This window comes from Nelusetta ayraudi, unplaced genomic scaffold, assembly GCF_046127955.1.
Source record: "Nelusetta ayraudi isolate G7.1 ecotype Tasmania unplaced genomic scaffold, CSIRO-AGI_Nayr_v1 ptg000070l, whole genome shotgun sequence".
NCBI classification, from domain to species: Eukaryota; Metazoa; Chordata; class Actinopteri; order Tetraodontiformes; family Monacanthidae; genus Nelusetta; species Nelusetta ayraudi.
The window spans coordinates 6,150,595-6,165,608 of record NW_027466120.1 but is presented as its reverse complement, the minus strand read 5'-3'; the positions used below and the strand labels follow the sequence as shown (position 1 = coordinate 6,165,608).

Below are 15,014 nucleotides of genomic sequence, written 5' to 3'. Positions count from 1 at the left end.
GTTACCCACTGCGGGGATGATGACATAATTCTTTCTTTAATTAACCCGTCTCTGAGTCATTGGTCTGTCACATGTGAATGTGTTCTTTTATGTCCTGGCCTGAGTTTGTGTAGGATTTATGCACACTTGATTTACACGGTCTTTGGTCAGACTTATTTATTTAGTTACTTATCTTTTTTTCCCCCCACGTCTCTTTCCCGCTTCTCAGCAAAGCCATCGGTTTCCAGAATTCCGAGGGAAAACGTGACTTTCAGATGATGACATAAACTGTTATCGGAGTCTGTGGAGACAATCCTGACAGAATTACATCCGAGAGACAGCCGTAATCGACTAGTCAAATTCATGTGGGCTGGCCGAGGAAGGCCCTGCCACCGCGCGTGTGTGCGTATGTGTGTGCGTCTGCCGTCTGTCTCCAGGATTTGCTGTTTCAGCAGGGAAGGAATCAAGTCCTGTGCCTTTGCCATGCAGGAAAGTCAGCGTAAGGAAATTCCTGAGCCTCACAGTGGCAATCAGGCAGTTAAGGACCTGCCACTGAAAATGGAGCTGTGTGTCACTCACTTTCATGGCTTATTCACACTAGCACAACTGCTCTCGCATCAAAGCAGGCATTCTCATTCGCTCACCTCAACAACCCAGTAAATTGCCCTTACTTGAAGGATGGTGGCGTACGTATATTCAGTCGCCGCCACCCCCACCCCCCGCCATCTACTGCGCAGTGCCTGATGCTGATGCTCGGATTACACGAGGCGCTCTGACTATATTGAGATGTATGCGACACAGAGTGACCTCCTCAAATAATTCACTGTTCTACTTTAGCGTGTGCTCTCACGCTGCTGACTTCACGCAGGCATCATTCGTGTGGTTCACCATGCAAAGCACTCGCAAGCATGATCGCTGTGTCGCTTCCCACACGCTAGATGGCAGTAAAGTCCGCAATCTCGCAACGTTCCTTCTTCAAAGGAAGAATCAGCATTAAATGTAGTCAGGCTGCAGAAAGTTGAACGTTATGTTCGTTATGTTTAAAACAGTTATTTACTGAACGACTAAAAGGGTTTGGTGTAGAGCTGTGACGTAAATATTTGGGGCTTCATTGTCAGTTTTCCTTTCAATTTCATTCAAGAAAATTGCAGCGTTGCTTTCAAGAGCACAATTCTCGGGAAATACGTTTAGGTCACCGATTAATTTTAATAAATGGTTTAATTATTCTTAATTGCGTTATTACTTTTATTGAGTCCATAGTGTGTAAATCCGTGGAAGGATTGTTGATTTCTTTTTTTTTTTTTTTTTTTTTTTAATCGACATAGAAACTTCGTTATATGAAGAACTCTAAGCGCAATTACTTACATAGATAATGAGAAGAAAAGCAACTGTCTCAATTTTGATGACAGCCAACAATACATAATTCCTTTACTGGAAGTGAATAATTGAGTTTAGCATTCTCGATAAATGAGTGTGTTCTTATTTTCATGATAAAATAAAAACATCTTTAAGAACGTAACAATATAACATTTTAACATAAAAAGTACGTCCACAATAAACAGAAATTATAGATTCATTGGGATATATCTTAGAATTTAGACTTTAAAGTGAATTTCTTTGCCTTTGTTATGAACATAATATTAAGGCGGTAGAAGCCATTCATGTCAATGTGGCTCTTTTCCCACCGTCATGAACGCCACGCGTGACGTCAGACAACGCCGTTTCCCCCTTCCGTGCCGCAAAACGTTGCGAAGCATGTCGTAAAACTCGGCTTTGGCGCTGCTGTCGCTGCCGTACGAGTAGTAAACTGTTACTGCCAGTGATACAAATCTTGCGGCATGTGTCACGGTTTGAACAATGTGATGGTTCTGCTCACTGCGTGTCCTGGTATGTCGGCACTGTGTGCTCACGGGACCGGCGACGTGGTTTCTCCTGAGGCCCAGAAGATGACTTTATCTGCTGCTTGAAACATGGCAACGTTCAACACCATAGGTAATAGGAAGCACAACATTCGGCTTGTTGCTAGTTTGCATCTCAGTCGTGGTTGAAACCCCCATTAAATTGTCATTTGCTTCCAGATTTCTGGTGCTGGCCGGGGAATTTCCTGTTGAATTGACGAATGTGTGATTTGCGTTTCCTCTCCCTCTCATCAGGTCATTCTATTGTTGTGGAGGTGAGCCCGGACATCCACATCTGCGGCGTCTGCAAGCAGCAGTACAATAACTTCGAGGTGTTTCTCACCCATAAGCGAAATGGATGCTCCCTCCCAACACCCGACTCATCTGTAGTCACTACAGCCGCACCCCTGACAGGTTTAAACAACTTCTATGATCCATTCTACTGGGATGCTTCCCTCGTCTAAGTCTAAGTGTCTTCCTCTCCTGCCCAGATCCTGCTGCAGAGTTTGTTTTTGAGGAAACCTACCAGACGTGTGTGGTGAAAGGTGGCAGGAAGATCCTCCCCAGAGCGCAAAAAACACCTTCAAAAAAATTGAAACCGGCCCTCACTTCAAAGAGACATGTCTGCTGTTTCTCAGGTTGGTGCCTCTTTAAAAATGTGTAACTACAATAATAAAAAAAAAAAAACACTTCCAAAATCACTCCACCTAACGTTCTGGGATTTTGCAGGTTGCACTTTTAAGACGCAGTACGGCCAAAAAGACATGGAGCGGCATCTCAAAACGCACACAGGTACATTCGGTTGTCTTGCTCTTGACGGGATTCCACATTTTCAAACGTCTGGCACTGACAAAGGTTTATTTGTTGTTGTTGTTGTTGTTGTTGTTGTTATCCAGGTGAAAAGCCATTTGAGTGCGAGCTGTGCCACAAGCGTTTCAGCCGGCGGGACAAGCTCAACATGCACAGCCGCTCGCACACGGGTGAGAAGCCGCACAAGTGCAAGCACTGCCCCTACGCAGCCGCAGACAGCAGCAGCCTGAAGAAGCACCTGCGCATCCACTACGACGAGCGGCCATTCAAGTGCCAGATCTGCCCCTACGCCAGCCGCAACTCCAGCCAGCTCACGGTGCACCTCCGCTCGCACACAGGTGGGTGGAGTCGTCGGCGTCTTGTACGGAAGCTCTCGTGGTGGCAGCTTGTGGAGGTCAGCGGCTCATCCACCTGTGATTTCCGTGCCATGGCAGACTGGAGGAAGGTTTTGCTGGTACACAGAGGAGTCGGGGAGCTTTAATGACGCTCTTGCCAAAGCCAATCAGAAGAGACGTTATTGCTTCTCTTTGCTCTTCATTTCATACGAAGACGTGCGATCAAATCACCTATTGCAGGCATTTATGCTGCAGCTGCTGGTCTACAAGCTCACAGTAGCTTCCTGGTTTTTGTCCCAGCAGCCGCCCCAGAGTGCAAGGATGCTGCTGGTTGGAGCTTTAGCATGCTGGGTGGATTACAGAAATAAAACGGGGGTTTGAAAGACAGATTTGTTTTCAAGTTCAGTTTTCAACATATGTTGCTTTTATTAGATTTTATTTCCTTTTTTTTCTATTGTAAATCTACTGTAGCATCGTCTTGTTTCCCTTTGTCCTAAAAAGTCTTTTTTTTTTTTTTTTTTTTGAAGACCGTCATGATGAGCTCTCTGCACGCGTTTCACTCTCTCCTTCGCTTTCCAAGGCGACGCTCCGTTCCAGTGCCAGCAGTGCGACGCCAAATTCAAAATCAACTCGGACCTGAAGAGGCACGTCCGCATCCACTCAGGCGAGAAGCCCTACCAGTGCGACTTCTGCGAGTACCGCTGTGCCATGAAGAGCAACCTGAAGTCTCACATCCAGCTCAAGCACTGCACCCAGGACTCCTTCCAGTGCGCGCACTGCGACTTCCGCTGCGCCAGCAAGACGGTCCTGCGGCAGCACTCGCGCGAGCACCGGCCCGCGCAGCCCATCCGCTGCTCCCAGTGCTCTTACTCCTGCTCCAGCAAGGGGGCGCTGCGGGTCCACGAGCGGATCCACTCTGAGGAGCGGCCCTTCAGGTGCGACGCCTGCGGCTTCGCGTCCAAGCAGCGCAGCAACCTCGTCATCCACAAGAAGAAGTGCCACGCGGACAAACCGGAAAAGGGCGGCGGCGGCGGTTCTGGCGGCGGTGGCGGTGACCCACTGAGGGCCGTGGGCTCCAGGTACCGGGCCAAGTTGGACGCGGCCCGGGCCTTCTGCTGCGACTTGTGCGACGCCTCCTTCGTGAGGGAAGACTCGCTGCGCAGTCACAGGAAGCAGCACCGCAACGCCCTGCAGCTGCGGCCAGCCGACTCGCCCGACCCGCTTCCTGTCGCCGCCTCGCCGACCAGCGGCGGCGGCGGCGCGCAGCTCAAGATCATCGTGTCGCACCCGCTCGGCCAGGAGAGCCCCCTGACAGCGGCCGGCCTCGACGGCGGTCACAGTAAAGCCGACGTGGTGCTGCTCAGCCCCGAGGCCCAGGACCTGGTGGTGGGCTCCATGATCCAGCAGGTCAGCCTCCTGGGGTCACCTCAGGTCGTGGAGGAGCCCCAGACGGTGCTGCTGACCCAGCTGGGCGCCGCCGTCGTTGACGACCCCACCGGCGTGGCGCTCGACGGCGCCCAGACCTTCATCACCACCTGCTCCGAGCTGGAGAGCCTGAACGCCCTCATCCAGGAGGGCGGCACCGAGGTGACAGTGGTGACGGAGGGGCACGGCGGCGTGGCGGAGACCGTCGCGCTGGTGGAGGAGGGCGGCGGCGGCGGCGCACTCCTGGTGCCCGAGCTGAGCCTCGGCGGCCAGGACTTGGTCATCCACAGCGTTCCGCTGATGGTGAGCGCCGGGCCGCAGCAGCAGCAGCAGCAGCAGCAGCAGGCCGTCCTAGAGCAGCTCTCTCCTCACACGCTCTACGCAGACATCCCGCAGTGAGAGCGACGACGCCCAGAGATGCACTGCATCATTTCAGTCAGAAGTGGGAGCGGCTGAAGATTACATACAGCGGTGGGAAAGGGTTTTTAGGCATCATGATGTGGAATCACGATTGGCATCAATCCTCAACAACAATTATGAAATATTTGCCAAAAAAAAAAAAAGTTTTTTGCTGCATCTGGCAGCCTCTGGTTGTATCTCTTTTTCTGTTATTTATTTATAGAAGAAATAGCAAAGTGAACTTTTTATATCTGCCCCAGACGTGTGGCAAGAGACATTAAACATCAACATCAGGTTGGGTTGTTGACTGGATGGAGTAGAAAGCACCACTCTGTGGTTGTGGTTCTTTACGCAGTGTGTGACGAATGCATGTGGAGTCCAAAAACATTGTATGTCTCCTGCTGCTGTGTGTGATGGACTTCAGTCATCACAGACTGGGACAATCTGGATCGGCCAGTTTGTCTTTGGACCACGAAAAAGTCACGCTGACTTCTGACACGTCTGGAACAATGAACTGTCGTAGCACAAGATCTTAGATTTGAAGATCATTTTTGAAGGGGAGTATTTTGTTATGCTCTAATCGTGCGTTATTTTTAAGGCCTGAAAATAAAACTTATTTTGCATAACATCTACGATTCGTTCACTTTCTCTCTGAACCAAATCCCAAGTCCGTTTTTATTTTTTGCTTTTTTGAAAAAGCTCGCACCCTGAAATCGATGGGACCCTTTTCGGGTGACTTCTCCTGTTTTGTCCACGAGGTGGCAGCATGGTGCTGCGAGCCAGTGTCGGCAGTCTGCGTTTATCTCATATGTCGCCTTTTATCTCGAGACGATGTTTTGTTTTTGTTTTTTCAGTCGCGCGCATTGAAGTCGTCGTCATGGATTCAGCAGACCGCGGAAAGAGGCTCTTTAAAAGCCAAGACCAGCAGCCAATAGATTTTCCAATAGATTTTTGCCCGTTTTGCTTGTGGCACTCAGTTATTGTGAACACTTTTTTTTTTACACTCGAGCACGAGCACTCAGTACCTAGGCCGAGTGAAGGCTGCGCCTTAATAGGAGTCTCCCCTCAACAAGTTGACCATTGATTTCTCCCTCGTCCCTCGATCTGCACTAATGGCTCCTCTGATGCAAACGCCCACATGTTGAGGCTCAGCGCAGCCACGCACTCACATCAAGTTGTTCGAAAATAGAAATTCACCTTAAATTGCTTAAATATTTTATGTCGATATATATATATATATTTTTTTTTTTTTTAGAAGAGGAACCATCCAAAGTAAATTGCAGAGACAAACCCCCAGGTGATGTAATTTAGGAGAGGTTTAGAGAGCCTGACATCCACCACATTTGCTAGGTGGCCCAAATACATTGACTGCTATATCTGATTGATGGCCTTGATTGCTACTTTTCACCCCAGACTATGAAACAAAACTAACTATAATACTTATTTGTGTTTAACTTTTCCTCTCAACTCAAATTAAATGCTTACATTTTGTATGCTGACCTTAGTAACAAATGGAAGAAGTCGAAATACGCTACCAAAAAGTTTGGACGCACCTTCTCATGCAAATGCTTTTATTTTTTTAAATCTTTACAACTTTCTACACTTGCGATAGATACTGAAGACATCGAATACATGAGCAAGATCTACGTAACTGCGCAGCAAAGAAAAACATGTTAAATAACTCATTGGTACTGGTAGGGTAACATATGCCTTTTAGGAAAGTTGGCTATTTTGAAGAATTTAAATAGAAAACGTTTTTGATTTATTTTACAATTTTATTGTTGCCCACATAATTCCGTTTGTGTTCATTCGTTGCTCGATGCCTTCAGTGAGAAACTGCAATGTCAACAGTCATTGAGAGAATGAAAGAAAAGACATTCAGTTCACAGGGTGAGTCCAAACTGTTGACTGCGAGTGTAGAAAGTGGTTCTTTCTTGTGGCTGGGATGAGCAGTGCTTCTGCAGTTGTCACCGTTGGACCTTCTGAACAGCGTGCATGCAATTCCTGGACCAAAGTGTGTCGCCTGATCTTCAGGTGCCGAAAAAAAGAAAAAAAAATCTATTATGCGTGAGGATGAGCGCTACGTGGGAAAAGCAAGAAGTGCTCTCGGTTGTATCTCTTTGATCTATTATCTGGCAGACTTCCAGGCCCTAATCCTGAGCACCCTTGAGGAGGAGAGTCCATGTTTTCCCTCCTCCGCTCTTCCACATGTGACATCATGGCTGGGTTAAGGGCCTTTTTCTGTGGGCCACAATGTCTTCAGAGATTTCTTACAGAAAGGGGGTGTCTTTTGGTGAGGCCAATGCAGAAAAGTGGCAGATTGTCCCCCCGCATGAATACACAGTGGGAGGTGGCCAGCATTTTTTTGTATTGTTCTGGGTATTTTTTTCCACTCGGATCACATTTACTGTCATAATTTTTTATTTGTTTATTTCGGTCTCCTCTCCTCTTTTTCAGGAAAAGTAGCAGGAGTTTTAATGGACCTCTTGATACTGTATGGCACTTTCAAGTTCCTTCCTTCCTGTGTTTGAGATGTCAGCCTTTGAATGGGGTCATAAATGTCCCCCCCCCCTCCCCAAAAAAGCAATTTCCACTCACAGCTGCTTAAAGAAACCGTAAGTTGTGATGCATTCCTTCTGGACATAAATAGACCCAGAGAGGACCAGGTGAAAGAAGGAAAACAGCCAGATCTAGAGACACACACACACACACACACACACACAGAAGCCACACGGCCCCATTAGATTGTGTGACAAAGTTGTAAAACATACCTCTAAAAAAATTAGATTTTTTTGCTCTTAATTCCCTGTGATAAATCATTGCGGCAGGAGGAGTGAAAACTGCTCTTTGCACTTCACACATCTCCAGGTACATTGTGCCACTTCACACTTTCTGACCTTTGCTTTTGTCTGCGCGCTGTTTGCCTTCCCATCAGTAAATGGCGAGAGACGCCCTAATGAAATTAAGTGATCGGCAAAGTATCGACGCAGATTTGTTTTCCGATAGCCGCCTCCTCTCCTCCGCCGTGACACTATTGACATCTTAAAGTGAGTTTTGATTTTTTTGATTTTTTTTTTTTGGAGTGTGTGTGGGGGGGGGGGTGCGGGTGGCTGCGCGCTGGATGGAGGCTTTTATCTTGTCTCTCCTAAGTTCCCTTTGTCTGTGTGACAGAAACACGGTATGATAGAGCTAATTGATTGGGTCTTTTTTTTTTTTTTTTTTTTTTTTTACAGCCGTGCAACAAAAAGACACTTTAATTTTGCTCTCTGAATGCAATGTGATTATTTGCTAGGACATTATCAGGCCATTGTAGTGCCACGGAGAGGAATCAATAGGATAACTTTTCCTTTTATTGCCTCTGTGGGTGGTTGCATGTGTGGCTTATTTCATTATTTTCTTCTTTCTTTCCCTCTGAAGTGCGTGTTCTTAATGATTAGTGACCGAATTTACACACTGAGCGCATCTGATGCCTTTTGGCTGTTCAAAAATTCCACATTTTCCGACACGTTTGTCATGTTCCAGGCGGCGCTCTCTCGGCATTCAGGGTGTTTAAGGTGTTGTTTTTGTCTTTATTGTCTGTCTTGGGTTGTCATGAAGCATTACCCCGACAGCTGCTTTTGTTGTTGTTTCTTTCTGATTGAAAGCAGCAGTTTAAAACCCGTCCTCAGGGGGCACAAAAATAAGTATGATTTTGGGCCAGTGGCCGTGGCCCAGGATGAGAGCGCCACCGCCCATAAAAGTCCTTTCATGGACAAAGGAATGCTACAGTATCTCCTGCTCTCCGACACAGAGCCACTGCCTTTTATAACAATGTCCTTTATAACAACGTGGGTTTTTTTTTTCTTCTCCACCATTTAGCATTGAGCACCGAGTGTGATCCCGTGAATGCAAATAAGCAGCTATCAGCTTTTGTGATACAGAAACAAAGACATTTAGCCATTGTTTCCCCCCCGTCCTGTTTCTGTGCCACTAACCCTAAACAAATGGATGTTTGCACAGTTTTGACCGTGCACACCGTGCCATGCATTGAGGCGAGAACAATCGCTCGATTGTCTCCTTTTATTCCATATTTTGTGGGATTTGAGTTGTGTTGGGAACACTGGCAGAAGTGTCTGACTTGTGGCATCAGGTCCAGCCCCGTGCATATACAGGATTTCTTTTTTTTTTTTTTTTATGTTGTTTTGTGACAGGCTGCGATCATTCTCACCCGTCAGCATGTTGCTTTGTGTTTTCTCTGCCTGCACTCTCATAGTTTGCAGCTTTTGTGTGGTTTGACATTTGTTTTCATTGCCGGCCATCCACGATGGAGCTGATTTGCTGTTCTTCGGCGTTTGGTAATAATTGTAAGGCTGATAACAAATCTTTCTGGAATCAGAAAATGTCATTTGTTAACGTAGGAGCGCGAGCATTTTGAAGTTTTAAGTCAAACCGGTGCGTATCATCTCCGACCGAGGCCACAGTTGCACCAGTGACCAGATGGAACTTGGTTGACGATAAAGCAAAGCTATTTACAATTTTGCACAAGTCCCTGCCGTTTCGACAGATGGCTATGAGCGAGCAAAAATATTTTCTTTCTTGACACATGCCTTAACCTGAGAAAACAAACATGATGGAAATCTGATCTTTACAGATACAGGCCATTGTGTGCATGCATGTGTGATTAACTCTCTGTTTACCTTGCCTGCCTTTCTGGTGCACTTATTGCACCCAGATTGTGCTGCAACTGAAAAAGCTAAAGTAGAAGCACTATGGGGAAAGGAAAAAAAAAAGATCAATGTCACTCACACACAAAAAAATTTAATATTTGTCTGCATATTTGTATATCTTCATTACAATATTACAACTCTTGAGAAGATTTTTTTTTTCTTGTAGCTGTGAGCAATTGGTGTGTGTGATACAAATCCAAGCCATTGTTAAAATATACATGACCAGTCAAAGGTTTGGACACCTTCTCATGCAATTTTTGTATTTTTACAACTTTCTACACTGCAGATGGATACTGAAGACATCAAATGTATGAATAACATATATATACTTATGCAACAAATAAAATCATGTACTTTAAATATGCTTTTTATAAAAGGTGGCTATTTTGAAAAATTTAAATATAGAACGTGTTTGAGTCACTTTACACATTTGTTTCCTGCACAGTTCCATGTGTGTTCATACGTAGTTCTGATGCCTTCAGTGAGAAACTGCAATGTCAATAGTCATGAGAATGAAAGAAGAGACATTCAATTCATAGGGTGTGTCCAAACTGTTGACTGGTAGTCTATATATCCTATTCATCAAATCTGATTTCTTCAAACGTCAGCCAGAAGAAATGTGCAGGTGGACTTTTCCTTTCTTTTATTTAAATCAAGATGTCAAATCTAGTTTGGATGGAATCTCAAACTGACGTCCAGCCGACACCACCGTCCGAACCATAGCCTGTCATTATATATTTGCTGTTTGTTTGACCCCAAAAGGCCGCGAACCCTGGCTGATCCTTCTTTAGAGGACAAAGCTTATGTTTGCAGTGACATCATAAATGCCCGCGCGGAGAAAACAATGGCTGACAAATTCAGAAGGAGCCAGGCACAGTGGACAGCAGAGGCTCAGGCCAGGGACCTCCGGTGTCATGGAAATTTTTTTAAGACAAGGACCAACACCTTGGCCAAATACTCTCCCCTCCTAAAAGAAAAAGGAGGGGTAGGCTGAGGGGGAGAGGTCTGACTAGTGCATTGTTGTCAAACTCTGGCCCGCGGACCAAATTTGGCCACACAAATCTCTGTGGTGGGCTGGCCTGCCGCTATTATACAGGACGTTCATTGAAGGATATTATTATGACCTCACTGGTTTATTGTGGTTATTTTATTTTGAAATGTATTATTAGCCTGTGGGAAATGGTTACTGTTGAAATTTAAATCACAAGGTTGCATATTTACATTGCATTTATTTTGATTTGTCTTTTTTAAATTGAAACTTAATTTCACATGTGTGCAATATGAAGTTGTGTATTGTATAGTACTAAGATCGGCTTGTTCCCTATTCAGGTTGAAGCCAAACTTGTTCCATCTGGAGGAAGATTTGTTCACTAATTATCAATGTTGGCCCACGACTTTGTCCAAAGTTTAAATTTTTGACCCCACTGTGTATTTGAGTTTGACACCCCTGGACTATCGGTGGCGACTGCGTGTCCGGCACTCACTGGAGAGGAGGACGGCTGGTCTGATCAGGTTATGACTCTTAATGTTTATATGAAGCTTTGTGTCTGCTGGAGACAGTCAGCGACGGGGCCGCGCTCCTTAGGGAAGAAAGACGCTTTGTTTTTATAGGCTGCCTGGAATGTGTTGAGGACTGTGGACATCTGCTTTATTAGCATATCCACCCCCAGCTATGAATCCACTGGTGGTCTGATAAAGCCTCGCTGATATCTGCAAATAGAGAGCGTCTAAATGGCTTGTTTGCCGTCTTCACGCCGCCGACTGATTGTGTTAATCAAGTTTTTTTGGGAAGAAAAAAAAAAAATAGAATTGGCCACCAGCACCACGCGAGCGAGCCGAGCAGAGGGAGTGGTCTTTGTGCCGAGGAATGTTTTTGAATGCAAAGACGGGGGTTGCGAATTCTGCTGCGCCACACAGAGATTAGGACTATATGAGGATATGAGGGTCTCCTGGAGCTCTCCGGTGTGAAAACTCCCGAGTCATTACACATGCATCCCACCCTTGCGCTCATACTGGCTTGTGGATTAGCATTCTCTTTGTTAGGCTAATGTCATTATTGTGCCTCTTTTTTTTTTTCTCAAAATAAAATCAAGTCGGGGGGTTGGGGCCTTCGTGGCTGTACAATTTCCTATGGATGAGATGCATTTTTTTCTTCAAATGGAAATTAAACATTGTATACAAGTTGTGATTTTTAACGATTACAATTAATTCAATACATGTCTCTAAAACTTTCTAATCATATTGGCTCAATCCTCTATAATAAAACTTGTGTATATGCATGATGCTTATGCACAGTGTCTGTGTTGAAACTGTTATCACTGCAAACACGAGATATAATGAATTAGTTTTAAATGTTGCACCATTACTCACAAAAAAAAGCATAGTGATAAAGATCACATGGCAAAGTCCCCTGCAAAGTGGTCTCATCTATTAAAATAGAGCAGGCCTGCGTAACCTTACACCTTTTAGGGAATGCACTCAATCACACCTATTGTTTCTGCTCACATACAGTTCCTTCTGTGAGATAAGTATGTCCCTGCAAGATAACAACAATGCCTTTAAAAGCTCGGATGAGACGCTCACTGTCAACACCTCACTTTTTTTTTAGGACCTCAGCCCATTTCTTTGCATGGGTTCAGCTCAAGGGAGGTTTGCTTGTTTATATGACAGTCTCTCCTAATATTCAGACTATTAGTCAGGACTCAATGAGGTGAGTCGGTGCCCACTGTGTGATTCATGTGGCAACTTAATAAGGCCAGGTTCTGAATGGGGAAGCATAAATATTGCAAGCATGGAGGATGTGATTCAGAGCAGAGAGAATCCAGTTCACTGGGCCATTCTTTGAGCTGAAAGGAAAGAGAGGAAGTCGGTTTGAAGATTTGTCACCAGCAGATCTCTGTTTTGGGAAGGGGGCGGGCTCTGCTGAGCTCAGGAATGTGTTAAAAAATAACACAAAACTGAGTGTTAGAGGCTATATTGTTTTTAATCCATTGACGCAATTTGTTCAACCACCTTCTGAGTGGAAGGAGGCAAAACATTATTTAACAAAATCCCATTATTGGCTAACACTTAACAATAATTGCACACTTTTAGCGGTTAGTCAAGTGTGAGTAAATGTCTTATTAATCATTTATAAGACTTACTAAGACACTAGTGAGTGGTTTTTACCCACGGTCACTGACAGCTTTCCTTACTTGTTGTGTAAGGACATCTGTTACGTGTTTATTGATTGTCTATATTTTTAAAATGATGGATAAAAGTTTCAGTAGGCAAAACCAATATTACAATAATAGAATGTTTAAAAAGTATGAATGCAGAATCAGTTTACACACAATAGCCGTGCTAACACAATAAGTAACAAAAAAATATTTACGACTGGTAACAGTGTGTACTTCACCATCATTAAATAAAGACAGTGTTTTAGTGTGTATCTTGTATTGACTGACTTCATGTATTGTTACTTAATAAAATGTTGTTATTCTAAACCTTAATTTCCATTATGTACATCTGGATTGATTTGTTTTCTCCAATTACACAATAAAAGCTGTGCAACAGGTAGTTGAGAATCTGAGCTGGATTATTTTGAGCACAGTCGTCTGCTGGGCGTCTCATTATTATTATTATTATTATTATTATTATTATTATTATTATTATTATTATTATTATTATTATTATTATATCTGCTAACAGCTCATCAGAGGCAGTTGTCCCCCTCAGACTTCGTCACCAGCGGTGGGAGGCTGATATTCCCATCTGCGTCTGTGAAGTAGCACTAATCCCTGACAACTGTGCCCCTCTGGCACCATATCCGTTGCACTGCTGTTTGTGTGATACAATGGGCAACCCCTCCTTTGTCCTTGAAATTGTTTTAATTAGCCCCACCGCAGGGGTCCGGGTTGCAAACGCAAGACTGAGGATACAGTCATAAACATACAGAAAGTCTTCAAGTCGCAGACGAGCAGACACAAAATGTATGTCTGTGCTAACTCAGGGGGGCTCGGTTTCATGTCTTTTTTTTAATCAATGTCCTGTGAGAAATTCCTCCTAACCCATGTCAATTTCAACTCCGTAAAAACTGAAAATGATTGACTTTAGGCAGTTTTTCTAGCCAAAGTTAATCAAATTAATATTTGAAGGTAATTTTGAAATGAAACATAAGGAAACAATATGTAAAAAATTAACAATGAATTTGTTTGGCAGGGCAGATGATTTTAGTTGTGAATAAGCAGCGAATGCAGCAAAAAGTTGAACAATTTTCCACCAATGTCCTCCAAAAACCTGTTATGCCTGCTGGGTTCATGATTCACCAAACATTTGCTCTGTTCTGTGTGTGTGTGTGTGTGTGTGTGCGCGCGCGTGCGTGCGTGCGTGTCTGTGTGTGTGCGTAAAACTTGATAAGCTGCAGCCACATGCAGTCACTTGTCCAGCCAGCGTGGAGCACTTGGACCTCCCAGCAGCCTGCCCCGACCAACAAGAGGTGACAAGAAGTCGTGATGTGATCCAAGGGGATCATGTGGCCCTTTAAAACGCCACTATAATCCAGTGTCCGTGTCTGTTGTCGCTTTCTTTTGGGAAGTTAATTCAAGGAATTTCTGTGGAATGCCGTCCGCGGCATTAGCACCGGCCCCAAAACACACTGAGTCAGGACCTGCCGGAGGTGTCATTTGGAAATTTTCAGACGGCAAATCACAAATTTTTGATGGGTGAAGAGAAAAATCAGTGGCAGGAAAACTTTAGTTGAGCTTTTTCTTTTTATGTAAATACACCCCCCTCCTCTATATTCAACGCTCCCAGGTCAAACACCCATCCCCCCTCATGCTCTCCTCCTCCTCTCCCTGCACTATGGGAGGAGGGGAGGTGGAAAGAGAGAGCAAGAGAGAGGGAGAGAGAGATCCCAAACCATCTGAATCTCTTTGAGCTAAGTGGCTGGAGTGGAGTAAGGGCAATTATTCCACCGTGGTGCATTCCTCTTCCAAAGAGGACACCGTCACTGCTGAGTGCACGGAACACACGCTGTGTTATGGCTACACACAGGGGGTACGTCACATCCTCCTGCTGATGGCATGAATAAAACCAATGACTGGAGTGCTTTGCGAGCAGCGAACTCCAAATATATGCGCTTTGAGTGAGCGAATGATGTATGGGAAGCATCAACAACAGTCAGGCTTTGGCTGCTAAAATAGACCATGAGGTGACTTGTAACTCCATTTCAAGGTCTCATACTTTTGAAATTCACTTCAGCAAGCAGAGGTGGGAAGTAACAAAGTACACAAATACTTTATTACTGTACTTAAGTAGATTTTTCAGGTATGTGATTTATCTGAGAATTTTGCTTTTATTCCCTACATTTGTAGAGAAATATCTGTACTTTCTACTTCTTACATTGGAGAAACATCCTTGTGAATTTTGTGTTGAAAAAGGATAAATTCTGTTCAGAAGGAGTTGAAGCCGTACTTTCACTT

At 44.7% G+C, this 15,014-nt stretch overlaps 1 protein-coding gene across 1 annotated transcript; it reads left to right on the top strand.

Moving 5' to 3' along the window:
- The first annotated feature begins 1,728 nt into the window (after positions 1-1,728).
- zfp64 (zinc finger protein 64 homolog (mouse)) lies at positions 1,729-5,478 on the top strand. Its single transcript, XM_076041780.1, has 6 exons — positions 1,729-1,971; positions 2,133-2,291; positions 2,369-2,515; positions 2,607-2,669; positions 2,774-3,025; positions 3,603-5,478. The coding sequence occupies exons 1-6, from the start codon at positions 1,950-1,952 to the stop codon at positions 4,844-4,846; spliced, it is 1,887 nt and encodes a 628-aa protein (XP_075897895.1). The 5' UTR covers positions 1,729-1,949; the 3' UTR covers positions 4,847-5,478.
- Positions 5,479-15,014: the final 9,536 nt, after the last annotated feature.